Below are 25,281 nucleotides of genomic sequence, written 5' to 3'. Positions count from 1 at the left end.
CAGCTTCGGAGTCAGTGGAATGGTTATATTACTCATTTCGGGTTGAATGGTGGTGGTTTCGCACCCCCCTGGTGCCCGAGAGCGGAAAAAACTCACTTGCAACTTTGGGACGTGGGTCGGTGTCAGGAAGTATCGCGTGATATCAGGTCTCGCGATGTAACGAATTGCTTGACGGCACTGCACACGTACACGCCCCTATTCAAACACCGGCGGGCTAGCTATAAGCAAAGGGCAACGATAGATTGAGTTATGGCTGAGGCTGAGCCTGTAAAAAAGAAGCAGAAAGCTAGGAAATCTTTGTCGGAGGACCAACGAAAGAGGAAACGGGAGACTGACCGAGCAAGAAGTCAGACTCGAGTAAATATATCGGACCGGCTTTTTCAGAATGGTGAGAACTGAGAGAAACAGAAGCCTGCAAAACGGATGCTGATCCTGCTGTTGCACTTGTAAGTTAAGTATCTTTGGAATTGTAGATTTAAAAATCATGGTTTCCCCATTATGGTTGAATCACGGAAGCTACACCAGTTACCTTTGCCAAGAGATTCAATTTATTATGTATCATGTGTCAGACAGAGAGAAACAGGCATATAAGAACATAAGGCTACATGACAGGTCTTCATTCCAGATTTCTCTGTTCCCCATTTCTTTATCTTCTCATCCCATCATGCTAGATGTAAATGGTTTCTCTGGCTTTATGTTTCTCTGCCATTAAGTTTCTCTACCCTCATGCCATTGTTTCTCATGCCTCTGTCTCATGCCTTTGTTTCTCATGCCTCACATCTCTTAGTTTCTCATGCCTCTGTTTCTCTGAGGTGGTACAGTAAAGTTGAGCTTATATACATTACAGAGCAGCTTTCTTTTAAGGTAACAAAGTATGTTGCTTAAGCTTTAAAAATGGAACGTATATGTCATAGAACATATGGCACAATTCACTTCCATATTAAGAACATATCTTTGTTGCTTACATCTGCATCAGTTGCAAACATGTTACATTGTACACACCCTCTACAAAATATAGCTCATCCACCTGTCTCATGTGACATGATCTTCACATGGTTCATTCTATCTATAGTCTCCTCATGTACTCAACACATGCACATGAAAATCTGACTTGCCAAAATACATTATGAAATTATGAATATAGAAAAATAATACAAATACATAACATTAAACAGTAAATTTTAGTCTTCAGGAATAAACTGTGTTTAATATTTAAATTTCAAGTAATTGCGACCTCAGGATGTTTGCTATTGTCTGTAAAGGTTTTTATTATGATCGCTGTCTGTTAGGGGCTTACTAGTAACATTACGCTAGATACTATAACTTTGATGTTAGCATTGTCATAGCAAACACGTTTGATTTCTGTAGTTGTGTGGCCGTTCCTCTGTCGGTTTTATTTGTGTAACTTACACTTTTATTTTATGTCACTAAGTCAACGCGTCTGATAGTAGGCAATATCATACGCGCAAAATGTTGCACATATCATGATCGAGCTAGAAAAAACGTTCTGATGTTTTCTTAAACAAGCAAAGGTAAACCATCATTCTACCAGATGAACTTATAGACCTTGCTAATATAACTTTAGACAAATATTAGCCTCCGATATATATATATATTTTTTATGCTCATGCCCATTCTCCCAAAAACAAACAAACAAACAAACAAACAAACACGAAAGCAGTAGTTCGCCTCGTTCATATCGTTCGTTCCCGGTAAAAATACTAGTATGCATGACAACACAATAAATAAATAAATCGCCATCAGTTGGAAAGAAAGTATTGCTTTACTTGCCTCGGTAGACATAACTGGTTTTGAAATAGCCGGTTCACCTGCTCAGCTAGGTTGACAGCTGATCAGCTGGGTTGCTCGTGGCGAGGGGGGAGGGACAACAGTTCGTTTTTACGACAGAGTGTTTGAAAGCATTATACTACCAGACACTAGGGGGAGCTCGTAGAGAAAAAACACTCAGACTTGCATAATGCCCCTTTAACTAGTTTCATTAAAGGTGCCATGTGTAAAAATATAGGTAAAAATATCCCAAAAATTAGCTACACGCATCAAAAGAATGAGAAGAAATAAGGGCGATGATGTCATTAAAAAAATGACAAGTTATAGTGCTGCAGAGATATCAACCTGAATTAGCATGCTAAATTACTAGCCACGGCCCGACAGGTGTCGTAATACCAGTTTCGGCCATGGGAGGCGGTATGCGGGCAACATAACCACCACCAGCCCAACTGCAATACACGAATAACTCGCACGGCTTGTGGACGTACTTGAACCTGATGTCAGTCGTGTGGAAAATACAGCCCACTACTACATTTCAGTTCAGGGAAGAGAGCGGAAGAATGGCTGAAGCCCTTGGCAAGAGACCCTTACCACCACCACACCCACCCGCTGCAGGGATAAAACGTGCTCGGAATCGCAAATAAAATCTGATAAAAAAAGGAACAGAAACATACAGTAAACATTGGCACTGCTTTCCATCGCTGGAGACAACTAGGGTAAGTGTACCCATTAAGCCCACCTAAATCTAAGTCTAGGTTTTTTTCATAGATATTGACATAGTTTATAAGAAAAATTATTTGTTAAAATGCAAGATTAATCTCTCATTTGAAATTGTATTAATTAGTTGATGAACATTTTAGAATATAAAATTAAGATAATTTAGGAATAAAGTCAGAAGTCTGGCATGGGCTTAATTGGTACTTTTGGCACCATTTAAGCCCGCATGTGTTCCAAATAAGCCCACATCATCATTGATTCACAAAATATATATAAAAAATAATGATTTTAAAGAAGTAAAACATCAATATATTTATTTAGTGACAGGGAAGTATTAAAAAAAAATCATTTTGCTAATGTTTGATTAGAGCCCTGGGTGGGATGGGTTGGTGTTAGTGGCCGGTGGTCTGGAGCTTTAAGTCGGCTTGACTGGAGTTGTAGCTGGAGTCAAGCTGGAAGTTTGACCGGGTGTATCTCGGGAGCCAAGCCGAGTTAGGGCTCCATACTCTGGGCTTAGGGGGGCCTCCTAGTGGGCACCCCACACATGGAGTCTGGAGCCTTAAGCCAGCTTGGCTCCCGAGTTATGCCTGGTCAAAGGTGGAAGTTAAACTGGGTGTATCTCGGGAAGGAAGCTGAGTTGGGGCTCCAGACTCTGGGGTTTCAGAGGGTCTCCTAGTGGGCCCCCCACACCGGGAGTATGCAGCCTTAGGTCGGCTTGACTCCGAGGACTGTGGGGAATATAGGGTCCCTCTGGGAGCTCTCCATGCCCGGAATATCAAGCCTTAACTCAGCTTGGCTCCCGAATTATGCCCAGTTATACATAAAGGACTTTAGGACAAAACGGGCTCTATCTCATTTGAATGAATGTGTGTAATTTGTGTGTAAGTAAGGTAAGGGTAAAAGGTTAGTAAGATAAAAGCACACAAAGACACGTTATCATTAAACACATTCAGAAAATGAATCAGTTTGCAATTAGAGGGATTCCTCATTGAAACACATAAGGTGGGCTTAAATGGCTCCACAGTGAGTAATGGTGAAAAAAGACAATGTTTTCCTTTAAAAATGTAAGATATGTTTACAAATACATGCATGGAGCTTAAATATACTGTGGACTAAGTATCATAGTAATTTTCATTGTGCCCACATTGAGAAATGTTAAGTTTTTTTCATTCAAGGTTAGCTTGTGTTGGCTCTAGTTTGCATGCGTTTTGTGGCACTGTACCATTTAAAGCGGGGCTCAGTAACTTCGGGATTTCTTCGCTGTATTCTCGCTTTTTGCTCGCAGGTTTCTCTCTAGAGCTCCCCCCACAGCTTCGGAATAGATATTTGACAACACTGTTGTAAAAACTCGTTGGCTATTCTCAGACACCAGAGGCTAGCAGATCAACGACATCAAAGCAGATGGGACATTCTTTAAAACGTCTTCTTCCTTCGGGTTCGGACAGCGTGAGGGAGCGCAATAATGACGGCATTTTAGCAGATTTCTTTTGGCCGTAAAGCAGTTGTTTACATCGCGAGACCTGATATCACGCGAGACTTCCTGACGCGGCCGGTGGCCCGCCGCCCCAAAGATGCAAGTGCGTATTTTCTGCTCACGGGCACCAGGGGGGTGCGAAACGACCACCATTCAACCCGAAATAAGTAATATAACCATTCCAATGACTCCGAAGCTGTTCAGTTAAGGTAAAAAAAGTTACTTAGTTCACCTTTAAGCCCATCTTTAAAAAAAAGTTAATTTATAAAAGAAATCTTCTCTACAAAACAATTTATGATGTATTTATTAGTAAATTAATGTAAAATGAATCACAAAACATTTATTGTTTGCAGTTCACATGCTTAATTCTTTGGCAGTGTATCTTTCTGTAAGGCTAATGGTTTGACCTAGAGATTAGCTTTGAACGCAAGCTAATAAAACTCATCTTTCAATTTAAAAGAAAATGATATAAAATGATGAAGTACTATTTGTTCAAACACAAAAAACAATACATTTATCTCTTATTTTACATAATATCAATGTAATTTCCAAAGAAATGGCTGAAAATTGCAGAAATGTGTTGATTTCTGAAGGGTCCAGAAACACCAAAGTTTTGAGGTGACTCTGTGTGAGGTCACCTGAGACCGCTTTCACATGGGTGGGGCTAACTCAACATTGCCAAATGTGATTGGTATGCAATAAAAAATGTCAGGGAAGTAACAAATCACTGGATTGGTTAAAATAATAAGCAGCATAAAATATTATTTTCTCTTTTTTTTTATTTGACTTCAGAGTTGAAAGTGGGCTTAAAGGGTACATGGGCTTAATGGGTACACTTACCCTAATGGACATGAAAGAAATGAGGTTCGACTCCGAACTTGCAACATTTCTGTATACTGTTTATTATAACAACCTATATTATGTTTATTAAATGGCTTTCCTGAGGTAAATCTGACATAATTGTTCTCCAGCTATGTTATTGACCTCTTCACGCTGATAAAAAACACTGATTGGTCGATATTATATATGAGGAATACATTTCGGTAAGTTGTAGCCTACTGTATCTTTCAACAGAGTTCGTGTTTTTTACTATTAGCTACTAGAGATGATCGGTTCACGTGCGCTAGGGATCTGTCACGTAACATTTACAAGCGCCAAAACGGTATTTATTGTTTGAATTATTGTTTGTAATAAAATTGACAGAATCTGAGAGCTGAGATTTTTTTATATCATAACTAACCTGCTCTGTCTAGTCTGTCGGTCTCCGTGTCCTCTTTGCTTCGCGATTTTTATGTGCACGAGAAAATTGATGTGTGGCGTGAGAGTGTGTGAAAAGTGTCAATTGCGTGTGTCTCACGGTGAATGCGTGATAGTTGGCAGCTCTGGTTACGTTGGTGCTAGCTTGGTCAACATCAGCGAATGCTGTCTGTCAAATTAATGTTATTCAAACTAACGATAAAAATGTAATATGAACAAAACGAATATGAACATATTCACTGGTGAAGGGGAGTAGCTTGAAGATGTCATATTCATACTCTAGAGTAGACACACTTTCTGGAGGTATACTGCCCCCATCTGGTATGGAATGTGGAGTATGAATTGATATTTTTTTTACACAAGGCACCTTTAACAAGCAGATGGCAGGGTTTTATAATCACTGAGGTCCCGAATGTGAGGTAGGCTAGTCAGGAGGGTTTGGGAGCACCTCTGAGAAAAATTTGATTTCTCTGATCTACATGTGTGCATTTTAAGATGTTTTGAAGGCCAAAAAAATTGGTTCACAATAGCTTTAAAACGATGTCACGCAGCTGATTATTTTTCTCTCCTCATCAGCATCACACTCTTTTTCTCTTTGTTTTTCTCTTGCTCTGTCTCTGCCCCTCCTAAAGCTGAGCTCTGACTGATATAGGCTTTTCATTTTTGTCTGTCAGTGAAGAAAGTAAACATACTAGGGTCGACCGGTCAACTAATAGGTTGATTTATGAATCATTTTCTCAGAAGAGTTCACTTACTGAAAGCTGCTAGGAAAGCTAGGTAGCCTAACTAAGTTTATTAAATTCATTCACAATATGTAGACATTTATTATTGATCTTATTCCTTATACAGGGCCGTAGACAGGGCTTTATAATCAAAGAGGTCCTACATTTAAAGTCCCTGTAAAGGCAATTCTACAAAAAAATTCTAAACACATTATAAGTGCTAGAAATGTATTGCTAAAACATGTTACAAAGACTGAGAACTGTGAAGTACTAAATTGTGGAGTTAGACCGTTTAACAGTTTTTCACCCTTGCTGTGAGCCGGATTTTTTGGGCGGGGCTAAAACGGGGGATTGATGACGCACTGCGACCCCCTGAGCTTGATTGGGCCCCTGCTTGATGACGCACGGAGTCACTAAGCCTATCGCTCAATCGCGAGTTACTATCAGACAGCCTACAGTTTGCTAGCTACTATGCCCACGGCTCTGGCTATGCCTTCGTCATGTAAATGCGTATTCCCTGGATGCAATCACTTAGAAAACAGATCGGTGTCCTTATTTAAATTTCCGAAAAATGATCATATCAAGAAGAGGTGGATTTATCTTGTGAAGAGCTAACGTTACCTTGATGGAGAGCTGATGATCACCACCACACCCATTTCTGTAGAGATCAGGATAGTTTACTTTCGTTGGAGACAACTGGAATTCACTGATAATCCGCTGTTACTGGTGAATGGGGCCGAACCGACTATCTCCCGCTGTCCGCTTCGGCCTTCATCCTCCCGTCGCGCCGACATGCACGAGCTGTGCGCGAGTCATATTTCCCGCGAGTGGGCGTGGTTTCAGCGCAGCCAGCGGACACGCCCCCAGCGTTTGAGAGCTGAGACTACTGCTAATTTTTTCGAGATTTTGATATCTTATTTTATTTACTTGGCGGCTTTTTTAATCATTGAAATTGGGCTGGGTGGCTAATAACACATTTTTCGGTGGTATGACAAACTCAGAACACATACTTAATTTTGACTTTACAGGGACTTTAAGGTTGTTAGGGAGTTACATTTTTTTATTTCTCTGATATGTGCATTTCAAGACGTTTGAAGGCCAAAAAAAGAATAAGAAACAGCTTTAAAACCATGTCAGCGGGCAGTAGATTATTTGTCAATACCTGCTCTCACTTCTTATCCATCACTTTTCCTCTCAGTCTCCTCATCTCGCCCTGTCTCTTCCCCACCTAAAGCTGAACTTTTTTAATTTACTGATGGCTACAAATTGTATTATATTAATTCTCAACATGTACACATTCATTATTAATCTTGTGCCTAACATGATGAAAACGGCTTTGTTAATGTTTCTTGTCCCCTCACAATGACAGTAAACTTATTACATTACATGAGTCACGTTACATAGGCCTATTTTCAGTTCAAAATGGCGAAATTCGACAAAAGTATATTCGTTTGCCTGATTATTTTTGTCATTCGTTTAACATTTATGACCTAAAAAAAACTGTCAAATGTGAAATGTTTAGTTTAGCTACTTACATCTTATCTCACACTCGATAAACTGAAGCATCAGTCGCTCTGCTCAAATTCGCGCTCAGCAGCTTCTGTGAACATAAGTCCCGCCTACTTTGATTTGATTGGTCATCTCAAATATTCTGACATTGACAAGCAGTGACAGACCAATGAGGCTTAGATGAACACACACACACACAAACCCTGTCCTCTGTTTCTGACGTGCGCTCCGCTCTGCTCGGCGCCACTGCGGATTAAAGATGAAGAATGCGCTGAATCTGATTATATAACCAGACTGAAGCGAACACTATTTCAGAAAACACAATAGCCCTGGGACGTCGGGCTAGCGATTTTGCGAGCCCTGGGACACATTTGTTGTGTCCAACAACAAATGTTGAGGTACCATTGTAGTTTCTTGCGCGTGTGAACGTCATGGCAACGTACAACACAAAGTACCTCATACAGGAAACACTTAACGTAACACGTAAATGCGCATAACTAACGTAAATCAAGCAAGCTAGTATGCACAGCACAGGCTATGAAGTTTTGGCGAAATAACACATTAGCGGACCGTAGTGAATGTGGAATTTTTTCCAGAAAACTTCTTGCACAAAATAAATTCAAGCACTTTCAAGGACCCGTCTCTATGTATGTTTATTTTCAAACACTTTCCAGGGCCTTGAATTTTCTTTTGCAGATTCACAAACTTTCAAGGATTTCAAGGACCCGTGGGAACCCTGTGTAACAGATAACGCAGCTAGCATGCTACGAGCAGTTGGACTGACAGAGACATTGCACATTGGCTGTTTTCCACATGTCCTAAACTTGGCATCACAGGCGGCTCTCAAGATGCCTGCAGTATCAAGGCTTCTAGGCAGACTGAGGCGGATCTCCGCATTTTCCCACCGGAGCACCATAGCCGGCCACGAACTAAAAAAAAAACCCAGAAACTGCTGGACCTGCCACAGCACAAGTTAGTGACCGATGTACCAACGCGTTGGAATAGTGCATTTGAAATGGTGGAAAGATGTCTAGAACAGCAAGCTGCTATCTCTGCTGCACTACTTGCCCCTGAGATACGAAAACAAGAGAAAGATCTGAGCTCCCTTACAGAGGCAGACATAACAGCAGCAGAGGCTGTTGCACTGGCTCTGAAGCCAATGAAGAAAGCCACCTTAGTCATATCTCAAGAAGGAACCCCAACTCTCTCTGTCATCGCCCCTCTGAGAGCAAGACTTCTGGAAGAGATGCATCCGGCCCCGACTGATCCTGTGATGGTGAAGGAGATGAAATCTGCTGTGCATCAGGATCTCCACAAAAGGTATTTATTATCATTATGACACTTTATTCTTAGACAGTTGTTTTGCATTATACTAATTTCATAATGATAATTTTTATATTTTGTTGTAATAGAAATGTATTATATTTATTTTAAGGTACACAGGCATAAAGGAACAACTCTACTTCGCTTCTGCCCTGGACCCACGCTTTAAGGCCCTGCCTTTATCGACTGATGATGAGCGTGAGGAAGTCTTCACCCAACTCACTGATAACACTAAGACACTGGCAACTGGAAAAAGCTCAGTAAGTACTGTATAGTGTGAATAAAAACATTATGTATTTTTATTATTAATGATACACTGCAATTATGAATTTAAACCTAACTATATTGTTATACACTATTTCGAAAAGGGTGATAACTATTTACAATACAATTCCTTTGCTTTCTCAACAGAGTGGACCAATAAATGCAGAGGCCAATGAAGCAGAACCAGCTGAGGACTCTGGACCCCCATCCAAGAAGAAAAGAGACTCTTGTGCATTGGCAGATCTCCTTGGGCAGACATATACTCCAGAAGCAGACTCCATAAAAACAAGAGATGATGCAGTAGATGAGGTGATGAAGTACAAAGAGGTAAAACCAGTACCACTCAGCACTAATCCACTCAGCTGGTGGAAGGAACATGAGGTGGAATTCCCTCTTTTGTCATGCCAAGCTAAGCGATACCTCTGTATTCCTGGTAGTCGTGTACCAGCTGAGAGAGTCTTCTCAACAGCTGGTGACATTGTCACAGCCCAGAGAAGTGCACTGACGCCTGAGCATGTAGACCAGCTGCTTTTCTTGAACAAAAACCTGCATGTGCACTAGTTTGATAACAAATGCTTCAGAGTTAACATGTTATTGTACTAAAATGTTATGAGTTATATGATGGAAATGTCTGTAATGTCCTACATATAGGCACAGTAAATAAGCCAAAGGTTCTCTGATCAGCTGTTCAGTGTTATTTATTGTGTTGGTAAAATAGCACTTTGTAATGTTATAATATCTATGGTTGCACTTTTTTTTATGAGTATGCACATTTTGTGCTTCTGTTTACATTTCTTTTATAACTTGAATGTATAGGAAGAAAGAAATATACTTTCTACTACTTACAGTTACATGCACTTTAGAGGTGTTAATAAAGCACCCGTTTGTTACAGTTGTGGTTTGTATTCAACATGTACAATATTGTACAGTTTGTTCTGCTAAATAAACCATGACAGGAAACTGGGGTCAATTTGTTCTTAAACATTGGTAATACTGCACACATTATTTAAAAATATACTCAGGTACTTAATTACTTGTGTATTTACTTATTATTGAATCGATATCGAAGCTAATAAATCAATATCGAATCGAATTGTGAAATTCCTAACAATATTTTATAAAATATAAATATAAAATAATAAGCTTAAATAATGTATAATTACGACACGTAAAGTTTTAAATGTACTTTTTACACACGAGAAGCGTGTTCAACATGGATGCTCAAGCGTTTGCCATGGTAACGAACAACACCTGCTTGTAAAGGCGAATGAATATATCCTGTATCTGAGACTAATACTGATACTTTAAATCACTAAATATTGAGAATGACTGAGAATGTTGATGATGCAAAAGACGAGCGCGCTCACGCTGTGAGATATGAATATGAAAGGCTGCGGCATCTCAGTAAAATAATAAAGCTCTTCTTCTTCTCTCTCTTCATTAAAGCTCCACTGAAGGGTTGCCAGATATATATACAGTACAGGCAAAAAAAAAGAAAAATTACTATTTTTAATGTTTTTGAAAGAGGTTTCTTCTGCTCATCAAGCCTGCATTTATTTGATCAAAAATACAGAAGAAAAATTTAATATTGTGATATATTATTACAATTTAAAATAATTCAAATCAGTTTTCAATTTATTATACTTTAAATTATCATTTATTTCTGTGACGCAAAGCTGAATTTGCAGCATCATTACTCCAGTCTATCACATGATCCTTTAGAAATCACTCTATAATATGATGATTCATTATCAAAGTTGGAAACAGTTCAAGTGTTCAAGAAGTGTCTTCTTATTGCAATAATGCCACATACATTTGCAATAATGCCACATAAGTTGCCACTAAAAGAAAATACTTGATTGCAATTACATATTTATTTCAATAATCCAAATGTATAAAATGATTAATGATTAAGTTTAAGTTTAATTTTTAATGATAATACAAGAGTCCTAAACCACATACAGGGACAAAAGCATGACAGACTCGAGCAATGACGCCTTCAACGTGCGATTTCGAGAACACTATAGGGAACGAGCACGTTCTTTTCGCCTGTTTGGACACTTCACACACGTTTGCACTGCCTGTTTGGTTTACCTGTTTACACGTTCATAACGTACGTTTTGTCCTACTCAAAACACACGTTTTCGTTTTTGTTACGATAAACACGCGTCAAAAACGTGCGTTTTTGGTGACCCCAAAGCGCACGTCGAGAATGTGCGTTTTAAATAGCAGATCACACGTCGAGGACCACAAAGTGCACATTAAGAACGCATGCGTTTATGGCAAATCACGCGTTTGGCTGTCGAAACGCATGCTTTTGACGTGTCAGTGTGCAATCAGACACCTGACCAGGCGTTTATGAATACTTTGGCTTGCCATAGTCTACGGCTCAAGCACGCTCGTAACTGTGCACTCAGACAAAGACGAGACAAAAACGAGAGTGTCAGAGCTCTGTCACAAAACCAATAATTAAACTAGACAGAAGTGACAGAACCCTGACACTTTGTTGTTTATGGGATAATTCTCGAGTTTCAGTCAGAATTCAGCCAGAGAAAGCGCGCACTTCGGTTCAGCGATGACTAATCTGAACGCCACTGATTGGCCATCACACTCAAACTCAACAGAAACGTGTGCGATTGGTTATAACATACATGATTAAAAATGCTTTGTCACAGTTTTTAATAAATGTGATAAGTGATACTGTCTGAAGGCAAATGCTTGGATGGGTGAAAAAAGAAGAAGAAAAGTCTGAAAATTGCTTTCCAAAACAACAATTGTGGATGTTCATGCGTTTATGTCTAGGATTGTTGTTGATCTTTAACATTATAGTATCAGGGTGATCAGTGTAAGATGTTAACTTCATGTGCGAGGGAATGTATTATCGCGAGAGTTTACGAGAATGTATTATCGCGAGAGTGGGCGAGACTTGTTGTGCTTCCTGGGGGTTTTTGCGGGGAAATAGAGAGTGTGGAGTAATAAAAAAACTTTCTGTGGAACTACGTAGTGTCTTTGGCTATTTTCAATGGTAGCAGAGGATGGTTTCCAACTACAGAGTACCGCCTAAGCTTGACGAAGCCCGACCATACGAGTGCTGGAAAAATTAAGTTAGTATTTGGAGACTTGTTACGGACTTAGAAAAGAAGAAGCAGGCACTCGCGGTGGTGCTGGGGCTCGAGGGGCGAGCCAGAGAGACCGCTTTGGAAATACCCGCGAACGATCTAAACAAAGATGACGGTATGGAAACCTTGCTAGCTAAGCTGGACGCGGTATTCTTGAGAGAAGAAAAAGACCGCGCTTATGAAGCATACTCTCATTTCGACTCGATTTCCAAAGACAGTGCGGTGTCTATGACGGGCTACATAATAGACTTTGAGCAGAGATACAACCGCATGAAGAAGTACAACATGACCCTGCCTGACGCTGTGTTAGCGTTTAAACTCCTGGACACGGCTTGTCTCGAGGAGAAGAGTAGGCAGCTAGCACTTACAGCGTGCACGGATTTGACATTCGCATCCATGAAGTCAGCGTTGAAGCGGATTTTCGGAGGAAAAACCAGTGGAGCAAGCGGCGGCAGCGAGACTCAAGATGCTGCGTTTTTCACGGAGCAGAGGCCACCGGACAAATTCAGACGGAACAATGGCCCGTCGCAGAGCAGACAGCGGCAGCCACAGCAAGGTACAAACCCACTCGACAAATATGGTAAGAGAACAAAATGCGTCATTTGTCAGAGCACGTACCATTGGGCCAAAGACTGTCCTCACCGGAGAAATGAAGTAAAGCTAGCAGAAGATGAAAATGTGGAAGAGTGTAACATTACATTGTTTACAAAAGTCATGACGGACTCTGAGATCTTCCTAACTGAATCACTGGGATCAGCTATCATTGACACTGCATGCACACGTACTCTTTGTGGTCAGAAGTGGCTGGATAGTTACATGAAAGACCTGAGCCAAAGTCAAATAAACAAACTGCTGCAAACAGAATCTTCAAGCAGCAGACCTTTCAGATTTGGTGACGGTCAGGTGGTACACTCCAACAGAAAGGTGAAGCTTCCCGCTAAGATCGGACTAACAAAATGTCACATTGAAACGGAAGTTGTTCCTGTTGATATTCCTTTACTGCTGAGCAAAATGTCTCTAAAGAGAGCAGGAACTGTTTTAGACATGGAGAATGACAGAGTTGTCATGTTCAAGCAACCAGTGCCTCTTGAGTTCACTAGTTCGGGACACTATTGTGTTGACATTAGAGATGGTAATACTGAAGCGGTTACCAATGAAAGTGAAATCCTTGTCGTCACAGCAGAGATGTCTACAAAAGAGAAGCGTAAAGTTCTACTGAAGCTTCACAAGCAGTTTGGCCACGCCTCCGCAGACCGGCTGCAGAGGCTCATCCTCAACTCTGGAAATACTGACAAAGACTGTCCAGTTATTCTGCAAGAGATCATCCGTGACTGGGAGGTATGTCAAAGATATAGCAGGACCAAGCCCAGGCCTGCAAAAAAGGTTTGCCTTTAGCCTCAGAGTACAATGAGACGGTGGCAATGGATCTGCATGAGCTGGAACCTGGCGTATGGTACCTCCACATCATCGACCACTTCACACGCTTCAGTGCTGGAAACATTGTGAGAACAAAGAAAGCCTCGGAGATCGTCAACTCCTTCATTCACTCCTGGATAAGTGTTCATGGTGCCCCCAAACGAATATACACAGACAATGGTGGCGAGTTCAACAATGAGGAGATAAGAGAGATGGCAGAAAAATTCAACACTGAGTTGAAGAAATTCAACACTGAGTTGAAGAACTTCTCCGAGTTCACGCGCGTGATCATAGGTACTAAACCTATGCGCGTGAACTCGACAATCGATTATTATGGCCTTCCACCGAAAACAGGATGTAAACAAAGGTATGAGCGCTGGCTGAATTAACTTCATTTTTATTAATATCTCTAACATCTACTGCAGTCAGATCCACCCGTGTTCACTCGGAAGGAATCACTCACATTTTCTGTGCACTTGTAATGACACTTAAAGGATGTTAAGAGGCTAAAAAGCAGGCTTACTACTTGCCCCATTGAAGTCAATAGGGTGCAAATTTTAAAAATAGAATAACTCGGTGTAGGCAACACCGATTTTTGTCGTTGTTCTCTGTATTGACAGCACTCCAAATGTACAAAAAAATGAGCTCAATGTTAAAATTGACCGGAGTTCTCCTTTAAGGTGAAAAAGGAAAACGGATGTGGCTGGCAGACTGCTCTGGACTGGGCTCTAATGGCCAAAAACAGTATGATCAATATGCATGGTTATAGTCCACACCAGCTTGTGTTTGGTCACAGTCCTAATCTTCCCTCAGTTTTGGTTGATAAACTGCCTGCTCTAGAGGGCACTTCTATGAGTACTAGAGTAGGACAGCACCTAGCAGCATTGCATGCTTCCAGAAGAGCATTCACAGAGGTGGAATGCTCAGAAAGAATAAGAAGAGCTTTACGAAAGCAGCTCAGGCCTACAGATGAAAAGTATGAGACAGGAGACAGAGTGTACTACAAACGAGCTGACAGTACAGAGTGGAAAGGCCCTGCTGTAGTTATCGGTCAGGATGGCTCTGTAGTGTTTATCAGACATGGTGGGATTCTTGTCAGAGTACACCAGTCCAGGCTGAATAAAGTCAATACACAGGATGAGGATAAACCTGTACTACCTGATATTCCTGAAAATAGTAAAGAAAATGAAAACGTAATACACACGGATGTGTCAGAGAATTCAGATGATGAAATGAGTGTTAATGGAGACGTGCAAATCCCTGAAAACACAGAAACAGATGATAAAGAAGACGTGAGACAAACTAATGAGACGGAGAGTGATGTTACTAATACAGTGGGTTCCACTGGTGTCAAACTGAGAACAGGTCAGACAGTGACATTTACAAACAGAGAGGATGGTACTAAGCACACTGCCAGAGTTTTAGGCAGAGCAGGAAAAGCAAAAGGGCAATATAAAAACTGGTACAATATGCAGTATCTTGAACCAAATGGCAGCGAGGGTCAAAAGGAAGCTTTAGACATGTCACATGTTGATGATCTTCTCACTGAATGTGAAAACACTGATGCTGATGTACTCATTACTAAAGACATCTCTTTTGATGCTGCTAAACAGCAAGAGATTGAAAACTGGCAAAATAATAATGTTTACGAAGAGGTCACAGACAAGGGTCAAAAATGTATTTCTACTAGATGGGTCTATACGTTGAAGGACACTTCTAATGGTATTGTTCCCAAAGCTCGCCTTGTGGCGAGAAGTTTTGAAGAAGTCAATATTCGTGAATTACAAAAAGATTCTCCCACATGTGCATCAGAGTCACTCAGGCTGCTGTTAGCTGTTATTTGTCAAAACAAATGGAAAGTAAATTCTATGGATATTAAGTCTGCCTTTTTGCAGGGAATGGAACTCTCAAGAGACATTTACATTCATCCTCCACCAGAAGCAGGCGTGGACAATGCGTTGTGGAAACTAAAGAAATGTGTGTATGGACTTGCAGACGCTTCCCTCTACTGGTACAACAAGGTCAAAGAACTCATGCTGAACAGTGGTGGTAAAATCTCACGGGTTGATCCTGCAGTGTTTTATTGGCAGAATGAGCAGTCTGAGGTGACAGGAGTACTGGCATGCCATGTGGATGATTTTTTTTGGGCAGGTTCAGAGCACTTTGTAACTAATGTCATCCCTGTACTTAAATCTGCATTTCACGTGGGTCGTGAAGAGCATGAGAGTTTTTCATACGTGGGGATGGACATTGCTACTGTGGGTGGTGTAGTGCAGGTGCATCAGCACAGTTACATTGAAAACTTACAACCAGTTCACTTACAGGCAGCACGTGCTGTACAGAGAGAGGCTCCACTAAACGAGAAAGAAAGAGAACAACTCAGGTCCAAAATAGGACAGATTCTGTGGGTTGCTAAACAAACAAGACCAGATGTTATGTTTGACACATGTAGCCTAGCATCCAACATTAAGAATGCTACTGTTCAGTCCATACATGAAGTGAACAAAGTGATCCGTAAACTTAAGTCAAAGAAGGTCACACTTAAGTTTCAACACTTGGGCAACACTGATGATTTGAGTTTGGTGGTCTTCAGTGATGCTTCACTAAGCAATCTTCCAGATGGAGGTACACAGGGAGGGGTTTTAATTGCCCTCATGGAAAAAACAGGAAAGTTCTCTCCACTGTTTTGGCAATCTAAGAAAATCAGACGTGTGGTAAGAAGCACGCTGGCAGGAGAAACCCTTGCCATGTCAGATGGTATTGACAATGCTATGTTCTTGGCTGTGCTCTACTCTGAGCTTACCACAGGTAAAGCTGATCTTAATGCTCTCCCCCTTATTTGTGTCACTGATAACCATTCCCTGTTTGACGCTCTTAAGTCTACAAAACAGGTCACAGAAAAGAGACTAAGATTAGAAATAAGCGGTGTCAAAGAGCTCCTACATGCTAACAAAATCAAAGAAGTGCGTTGGTCAGAAGCCAAGTCACAACTTGTTGACTGTTTGACGAAGAAAGGTGCTTCCTCACTTATGCTTCTTAAAGCGCTGTATGAGGGTGTATGGAAACTGTAATATCTGGACTATTGAGCATTTATCTTGGTACAGTTTTTTTGTTTAAATACTCAAGCTCACTTAAATGTTAATAGAGAGTGTGGAGTAATAAAAAAACTTTCTGTGGAACTACGTAGTGTCTTTGGCTATTTTCATAAGATAGAGGTCTCTTAACCTGTTAACCGTTGCCAGAGCGCGGGCGCACTGAAGCGGTTTTATTTATATATAGTTCAAAGTTACTATCAGATTTAATGTTATACCTTGACAAACTATACATCATTAAAAAGATATAAGACTCAAGTTTCAGAATTTGACCACTATTGTATTCTGAGAAACTTATAGCGACAGTTATTTCTTAATTTGTGTCAGGAGTTATGAAATGAAAAAATGAGTCGATACCTTTGATATGAATTATGCGCGTCTGCCGCTTTCATTCATAAAAAACTCCGTGCTGTCGTCATGACAGCGATACACAAAACAACGTCCTTCAGGGCTTTTAGCTAAAAAAATTGCAGATTTGGAGAAATATTGATATATTCTCATAGGTTTACATCAGATTTCTATAGACAGGAATAATATTTATTGAATTTATACCCAAATGCGTCGATGTAATCATTATGAGCGTTTGCATACTCTGTTAATGTGTTTTCAATTCATACCAATAGCCTGAGGGCGCCCTCGCCGCCCTGTGCACAGTATTAGAACATGAAGAAGTGCCATAATCATGTGACAATCCAGGAAGCCTCGAACACACACACAGCTAACAACAGATCGCACTGTAACTATGGCTGTAACATGCAGATACAGACATTTTGAAGACAATAAACATGTTTGCTATGATATTTGAGTTACCTGTGTTTTTCAATCCATGCCAGGTATTTCCATAATAATAGATTATATTTATAATGTAATGCTAATCTATATAGAATCGTTGTGCAGAACACTATCCAATAGTATATTTTCTGTCTGATTTTTTATCTGAAGCCAAATTAGATCACAGAAAATTATTTAAAATACTCGATTTGCTTTATAAAGTAAGTTTATAAGCACAAACATGGTTTTAATCTCATAAATTGTCGTGTATTGATGGTGTGCTAAGCTAACATGCCAGCTAGCCCTAGGTGCACCTGCCACCTAGAAGTTATATTTTTATTATTTTTTGAATGCTACCTGAAATGTTTCTTTATTCAAGAAATGCATTAGATACAGTTTAAAATGTAAGGGTGAACTTTGAGAAAAGAAATTAGTGACTGAAACCATATGAATAGCCTGTGAATAGCCAGTCGTTAGTAACTATAATGCAGACAAAAGAAATGCATATTTACAGCCATAACCAGGCTGGAGAGGTGTGAATGTGTGCAGGGGGAGACTGAGACTGAATGGGGCTCGTTTGCACCACAAAACAATAAAGAAAATATACTGGATAGATGGTTAGAAGATGGCAATAAACATCAGTAGCATTTTAGCATCAAATCAAAATAAAGTCACATGACATGGTCTTGAAAAACATTTCACTAAATACAGAGTTTTGGACTTATTATCTTAAGATTTTAAACATAAAATGTTTAGACATGTGGCATTAGCTGTAGTGCATTTCTAGATTGCTCCAGTGCCAACTTCAATTTTATTTTCATGAGGATATTTCATAAAAAATTATTTCTAATAACTTCACAAAACTTTGAAGCTATTTATAACAATTTTTGTCATTATGACAATAATTAATTCTACATTTACAATAAACTGCCAGGTGTCAGCTTTCAAATGAGATCATACTTGTGCTTTTAGTACAAAGGGTTCATGAACTGTATCTGTTTCAGTTTGGGTATGTCATTTCTTGGGATTTTTCAAAAGTGGGGTTACAGCTTAACAGGTTAAAGAGTATGTTGGGAAATGAAGGAGGAATTTCCAGTACTATGTCTTTGTGAGGTTTCTACAGCTTCTATAGTATCAGAGTCTATACATTATTTTCTCAACACATTCTCACTAACAACTCGTCTGGATGCTTTGTCAGGACTGCTTGGTGTCATTTTTTAACACACTGGGACTCCTTCAGTGTTCAAAAACTATTAAAAACTCTCAGTCTCCCTCACATACACACCAGCCAGGATGATTCTTACTGATCCACTTACTTGAGTTTGTCCAGTGTGCAGTCTGGATGGTTCATAGCTTCAGAGAGCAGCTTCAGTCCTGATTCTCCTGGGTGATTGTAGCTCAGATCCAGCTCTCTCAGGTGTGAAGGGTTTGAACTCAGAGCTGAAGCCAGAGCAGCACAACCTTCCTCTGTCACCAAACACTGAGATAATCTACAACAACAGTAAGTGTCCATGTCAGTGTGCTTCATTTTTAGAGAATATACACTACAATAAACAACACGGCTCTTCAACCCATCAATTATCTTTACAAGGACCTCTGATTGATTACAATTAGTGATGCTGAGATTACCCAATTTCAAAATTGGCTGTGATTACAATGGTCACGTTATTAAACAGTAAGAATTTGGAAGCTATGTTTAAAAATAAATAAAAAAATAAATTAGTCTTTCAGACTTGTGTGTGGCGTTTTTCATTAGTCACGTTTCTCTGAAAACAATACGCGCTCCGACACAGAGCTTCATGAGAAATTGCGCTGTGTACTCGACAAGCGCTTTGAAGCATCAGTGTCATATGTGACATCACTAGTGAGTACCTCCATTGCTCCTGGTCATTACACTTCATGTATAGAAGTAACCATCATAACTACGGCCCTACTTGACTTGGACCCTACTTATGTGTAGTTGGAGTTCTACACACAGAGCAAACATGCTTTTACCTCAACCGTTCCCCTCACAATCCAGTCATCATTGGTCTACCTTTACTTCAGAGACACAATCACATACATTAGTAACTGTCAGTATTGCACACAGCATTTTTTTTTGTACAACCCACCACATGCCTTCTACAGCCACTACCCATTCCTCGACGACCTTGGTCACACATTGCTATTGATTTTTTCACTGAATTCCTGGCCTCCCAGGGTAACACCATTATATTAACAGTCATTGGTCGTTTTTCTAAAGCACGTCGATTAATATTTCTACCCAAGCTCCCAACAGCTTTCGAAACAGCAGAATATCTCTTCCACTACGTGTTTCGCTATTATCGACTACCTGAAGATATTGTCTCAGACCGGGGGTTTCCAGTTCATATCTTGGGTCTGGATGACCTTCTTCCGCCAATGTAAATATAAACCTCACATCAGGATATCACCCACAATCGAACGGTCACACCGAATGCCTGAAACAAGAACTCAAGGTTTCTTAGAATATACTGTCAGCAGAATCAGTCGGACTAGAGCCGCTTCTTACCCTGGGCAGAATATGCTCAAAATTCTCTTCAGAAACCCTCCACTGGCATTACCCCTTTCCAATGTGTCCTGGGATTTCAACACCTTTTATTTCAGTGGTCAGGGGAACCCTCTGAGTTACCGGCCGTTGAGGACTGGCTCTGACGGAGCGAGACGGTATGAAACCAAGCACACATCCAACTTCTGGGTAAGGCGGAGTGAACTGCGATGCTAATCGTGTCTCATGAATGTGTTTTTTCAGTCATGCACAAAATACCAAAATCCAATGTCAGGATTTTCATTAAGTAACAAATTAAATTTCTATTTGTTTTTCACCAAACACTATCATATACCCCTAGAACATTTGGAATATAAGACGCGTCACATGGGACCTTTCTGTGATACTTTTGCATCTTTTTTTAAGCTTGATTCTGGTCGCTATCTGGTCGCATACAATGAATGTAGCAAATTGAAAATGCATTCCGAGCCAATCACGTCCCCGCCCCGTCAATCACTGCATCAAGGCGGGGCTCGGCAACAGGTAAACATACGCAAATGTTCATGTGGGAGCGCGCAGACGTTAGTGCAGAGAGGAGACCCTGAAGCGGAATGAATGATCATCGTCAGAAGAGCCGAGTGGTGCTGTAAAAGAGGTTTATGTTTTAAAGAAAAACGTCCATTGGACAAGCTAGATATTGTGGAGAGCATACAAATGCCTGTATGGAGCAGAAATGAAACATTAATGCTGTGCTGTTGTTGTCTGATGCTGGACTGTGTAAATGATGGTTTTTATATAAAATATTCTCATTGTTTGATGTATGCTTATCTTTATTTAGGCCAAATTTAGGAAATTTAGGCCAAAGTGGGCAAAGATAAAAATCTTAATTCAGTCAAGAGGTTTTCTCTTTTGTTGCTTTATTAACATTAAAGGGATAGTTCACCTAAAAATGAACATTTTGTCATCATTTACTCACTCTCAAGTTGTTTTAAACCTGATGTTTAAATTGAACATAAAAGTTTTTGAAGAATGCGGGTAACCAAACAAGTGCTGGTCCTCAATGACTTCTAAAAGTTTTTTTTTTTTTTGTGTGTGTGTACTATGGAAGTCATTGGGGACCAGCAACTGTTAATACCCACATTCTTCAAAATATCTTCTTTTGAGTTAAACACAAGAAAGAAATTAATACAGGCTTGGAACAACATGAGAGTGAGTAAATCATGACAAATTATTTTGGGGTGAACTATCCCTTTAAGGACAAGCGACAGCATGTTTACTAGGTCACTTTAAGACCTGCACGCATCTATAAACAGACATCAGTTAACTCGAATCTGATTTTCTCTCAGCTGTTTTCGTTCACTTTAGACATAACCAACTGTGTTTATGTAAACCTTGTGTGTATTTGGCAGTATTAGCACAATCAGACGCGAAAGATAAAGTCCAGTTTGGCGCTGTTTGACAGTGCGCGCTAGGGTGGTCCTTATCAAGTCCAAGTAATATTAAAAGTTGCTGCAAATGAACTACATTTTATTGAAATCAGAGCAACACTGACGTAACAACAATAGAGCATCACAGTCCCGCCCACAGCCCGAGAGCGCTTCGGTGCCGGAAGTAAATTTCCCATTCATTTTTCCCATTGACGTTTTCGAAAATCCGTATCTAAAGAGTTTTAGAGCATGTCTGAGGACAACCAGCTACGGCTGAACTCATAGGCATACATACAACATATCATTTCGAGTGAAAAAACGGCGAGAAAATCCAAAAAAAGTCAAAGGTACAAGACTGTGTACATATTTTCATTTCCGAGCGAAGGAACTACTCATCCCATAAACCACCGCGCCTCACTGAAGTCGACTGAAGCCACAACCGCGAAAGAGCCTTTAGAGCGACTTTAAAATCTGACGACAGCCACGCGAACTTTTTCTTGTGCCGTTTATAGCAGTTCTTTCAGTAGTAATTGTGTAAATAGACTGGGAAGCATGGCTGGCGGTCCGCGGCTCACGGGTGCAGATCTGGCAGTCCGCGCGGCGTTCTGCTCATCAGTTTTAGCGGCCCACGGGCAGGTTGCTGACAAATGCCTCAACAATTTCCCACTTGTGGTCCATGCTCATTTTATTCATGAAGTTATAGTTCATCCTTAATTTTAATAACATTTAATGTATTTTCTTAATAACAACAAGTGAAAATTAAAAAGTGAAGGTCAGCAAACCAGAAAGTGCATCATATTCAGTTTATTAACTTGCCATAAATTATTACACAAATGTTCAGTAAATGCATGAAGAGCTCTCTATGGCTCTGGGTATGCCTAAGCTAAATATTGTTTTGACAGTGGCATCATAAAATGCTTGATATGACTCATACCATATATGAAGACTCCTCGGTTCAAATGTCACATCAGTGATACCGTGCAAAAAAACGCAACAGTTTTTTTTTTTTTCTATTAATCTTGAGTCTTCACGAACTTTCGCGGGGTTTACACGAGCTCCACCAATCAGATGCATCACTGTGGGATTTTTTAGGATTGTGGGTAATGAAGTACTTCTCCAAGACATCGCGAATAAAAGGCATTTATCTCAAAACAAGGTTAGTGCCCCATGAACTTTTGGCGGTTATATGAGCATATACAATCGCTTAGTACTGCCGTAGCTGGTTTTAAGTCTACCATGTATGGTTACGTTTTTATGGCTTATACCCCAACTGTCAATGGAGAAATTGTATTGAATTTTTACTTCCGGCACCGGCTGTGGGCGGGACTGTGATGCTCTATGACAACAATCTCAAAAAATGCACAAAGTTTTCAACAATCCCTCATTTCTGAGCCAGTGTTGACTTTTTTCAGTCTGGATAGATCCGTCTGTGATCTTCCACCACATGAAGGAGAAACTGCAATTGTTCTTCAGAGTGTGTGAGATAGCCATTGTATTCTTGAATCAGAGCCACTCCTCTCTCGGCGTGATCATTGTCTACTTTCATTGCATGGTTGCCTGTGCCTCCTGATAATCTGCTTGATTCGGCCAAAGTTCCAGGTCAATTTCAAGGAACGTAATGTGCTCTAAACCCAAACAATAACCAAGGTGATCATCAATAGAAATATGTATTGATTCCACCAGGAAAGGTAAATCTGCTAAACCGGGTCATGGATGGATTAATTTGGATTTAGTTTCTACAATAAGTAAACTGAGATATGTATCTAAAATAGGAATAAATGGTGCATTAGATGCTTTTATGGAGATTTTTTTGGAATTTTACTAGCCAGGTACGATACCAATTCAAATGATCTGTTTTTACGAAAATCATCAAAATCTCAGAAAGTTTAAAGCTATTGAGCTACCAGTAATTATTATGTTACTGCCATAAAAATTGGCATGCTGTATTTTCTTATATAAAGGAACAATTTAAAGGGTTAAGAGCATGACAATTGGAGACTTTAAAAATAAGGACCACCCTAGTGTGCGCGCGCTTCGGGCATACACGCTCAGAAAAAGTGCATCATGTCAGAACAGAACGCCAATGAAATGTTTACCCGGCAAAGCTTTAAAGCACGAGCAAATAATTTGTGACAACTTTTGTGATTGCGAATAAGTGCATTATATGTTAATGCTGCATTAACATGTGATGTGAAAGTACGTAGAGTTTTACAGTATTGGGACTGAGGCGCCAGAACTGCAGCTGATAGAATGTGCGCTGTAGCACGATACTATCATATTTCTTCAAAAGCAGATCGTGGAGACATTATGTCGCACTATGTCGTGTGACATATGTTGCACTGTACAGCCCTCCTCATGCTCATGCAAAGCCTCATTGATGTAATTTTTTTTATTGCAATGTTTTATGTTGAAATGTTTTTATTATTTATTAAAGAAAATTATGCATATCATAACAACCTACTGTAAGCCTATTTAATTCTTAATAAAGAATGCTAAAACAAAAATGCTGCCGACTAACAACAGTCCTGATCAATGTTTTAATTTTACGATCATTTAATTTATTTCACTGTTATGTTTCAGTTATTAAATCTATTAACAAATTGAAACAACACGAAGTATAAGACACATAATCTATTGACTAGGGATGCTCCGATCAGCATTTTTTGCCTCCGATACCGATTCCTGGGATTCAGTATCGACCGATACCGGTCACAGGTCCGATACTAAATTAAAACAGTGCTGAATTACCTAATAAACAGTATGCCTCACTGTGTGGAAGAGACTGGGATCATTCTTTTGTGAAAGGCATCAGGCAGGCTTGACTTAAACATTACTTTCTTAACTTTATGGGGGGTGCTGGATGGCTAAAATACACATTAATTGCGCAGATATTAACATAAATAAATACATGATATTCAATAAAAATAAAAAGAAGCATGGATAAGATTTATTCATGTTTCTTTTTTAATTATTTTTAGCGATTGCAAAAATAACTCGATTAATCACCATTAAACAAACCTTATGTTTTCAATATATTTTATAATGTAATAATTTCACAGTTAATCTCCAAATTAATGTAGAAACAAAGACAGTATATTTTAAATATTTGTCTTAACAGGTAGGTAATATACAGAAATTGAATAAAGTTATCAAACAGTTTGCACTGCATGAATTTAAAATTATATATAGATTAATTCTTATTAAAGTTAGAAAACGTTTTTTTTTTTTTTTTTTTTTAGGGCTGGGAATCGATTAAAAAAAAAAAAACTAATTAATTGCAATTAATTGCATTTCCCCCAAGCTTGTAATCATCAATATTTAAACTTAGAATCACCTAATTAAATGAAACACCGCAGGAAAAAAAAAAGGAACAGAAAATAGCCCTATATTAAAATAATATTAAACATCAATATATCAATGTATTATTCTTTTTCAATAAACAATCAATCAACATAATCAATTTAACAGATTTGTAAAAAAATTTTTTTTTACTAATTATCAAAATAAAATATAGTCCTACAAAGCTATTATTACCAGAGCATGTGATCAGAGCAGGTCATTTTACCATTGTTGCCCATCATGACCATACCAACTCAGCAAACAGAAGTCTACAGAGAAATTTCACGTTATTTGAGCGGACTTTGCTTTTCCAGTGCATGATCGGTACATGATTGGAGAGTTTGGGCCGTTAACGACAGAGCAGAACATTGAGCAGAGAGCGCAGCAGCGTGCCGACACACACACACAGAGCGGAAAAGACCCGCTCATGAAAGCTGCGAGAGAATGAAACCTGATCGCCGAACACGGAGGGGCGGGATGGCATATTTTCGGGCTTTTCAATAGCAGCCGCAACAGGAAATCAATAAAAAAAAAAGTGCTGCGTCAATTGCGTTATT

At 39.6% G+C, this 25,281-nt stretch overlaps 1 protein-coding gene across 2 annotated transcripts in view; it reads right to left on the bottom strand.

Annotated features, from left to right (window-relative positions):
* LOC311295054 (NACHT, LRR and PYD domains-containing protein 12-like) overlaps positions 1-25,281 on the bottom strand; it is a 60,745-nt gene that overhangs the window by 12,066 nt on the left and 23,398 nt on the right. For both annotated transcript variants that reach the window (XM_084416238.1, XM_084416237.1), the window contains exon 8: positions 18,769-18,942. In XM_084416238.1, the coding sequence (XP_084272364.1) occupies positions 18,769-18,942 (174 nt within the window). The remainder of the gene's footprint in view (positions 1-18,768; positions 18,943-25,281) is intronic.

Source organism: Rutilus rutilus (genome assembly GCF_951802725.1).
Source record: "Rutilus rutilus genome assembly, chromosome: 1".
Taxonomy (NCBI): domain Eukaryota; kingdom Metazoa; phylum Chordata; class Actinopteri; order Cypriniformes; family Leuciscidae; genus Rutilus; species Rutilus rutilus.
Note: the sequence above shows the minus strand (reverse complement) of the source record. Positions and strands in the feature narration are given on the sequence as shown.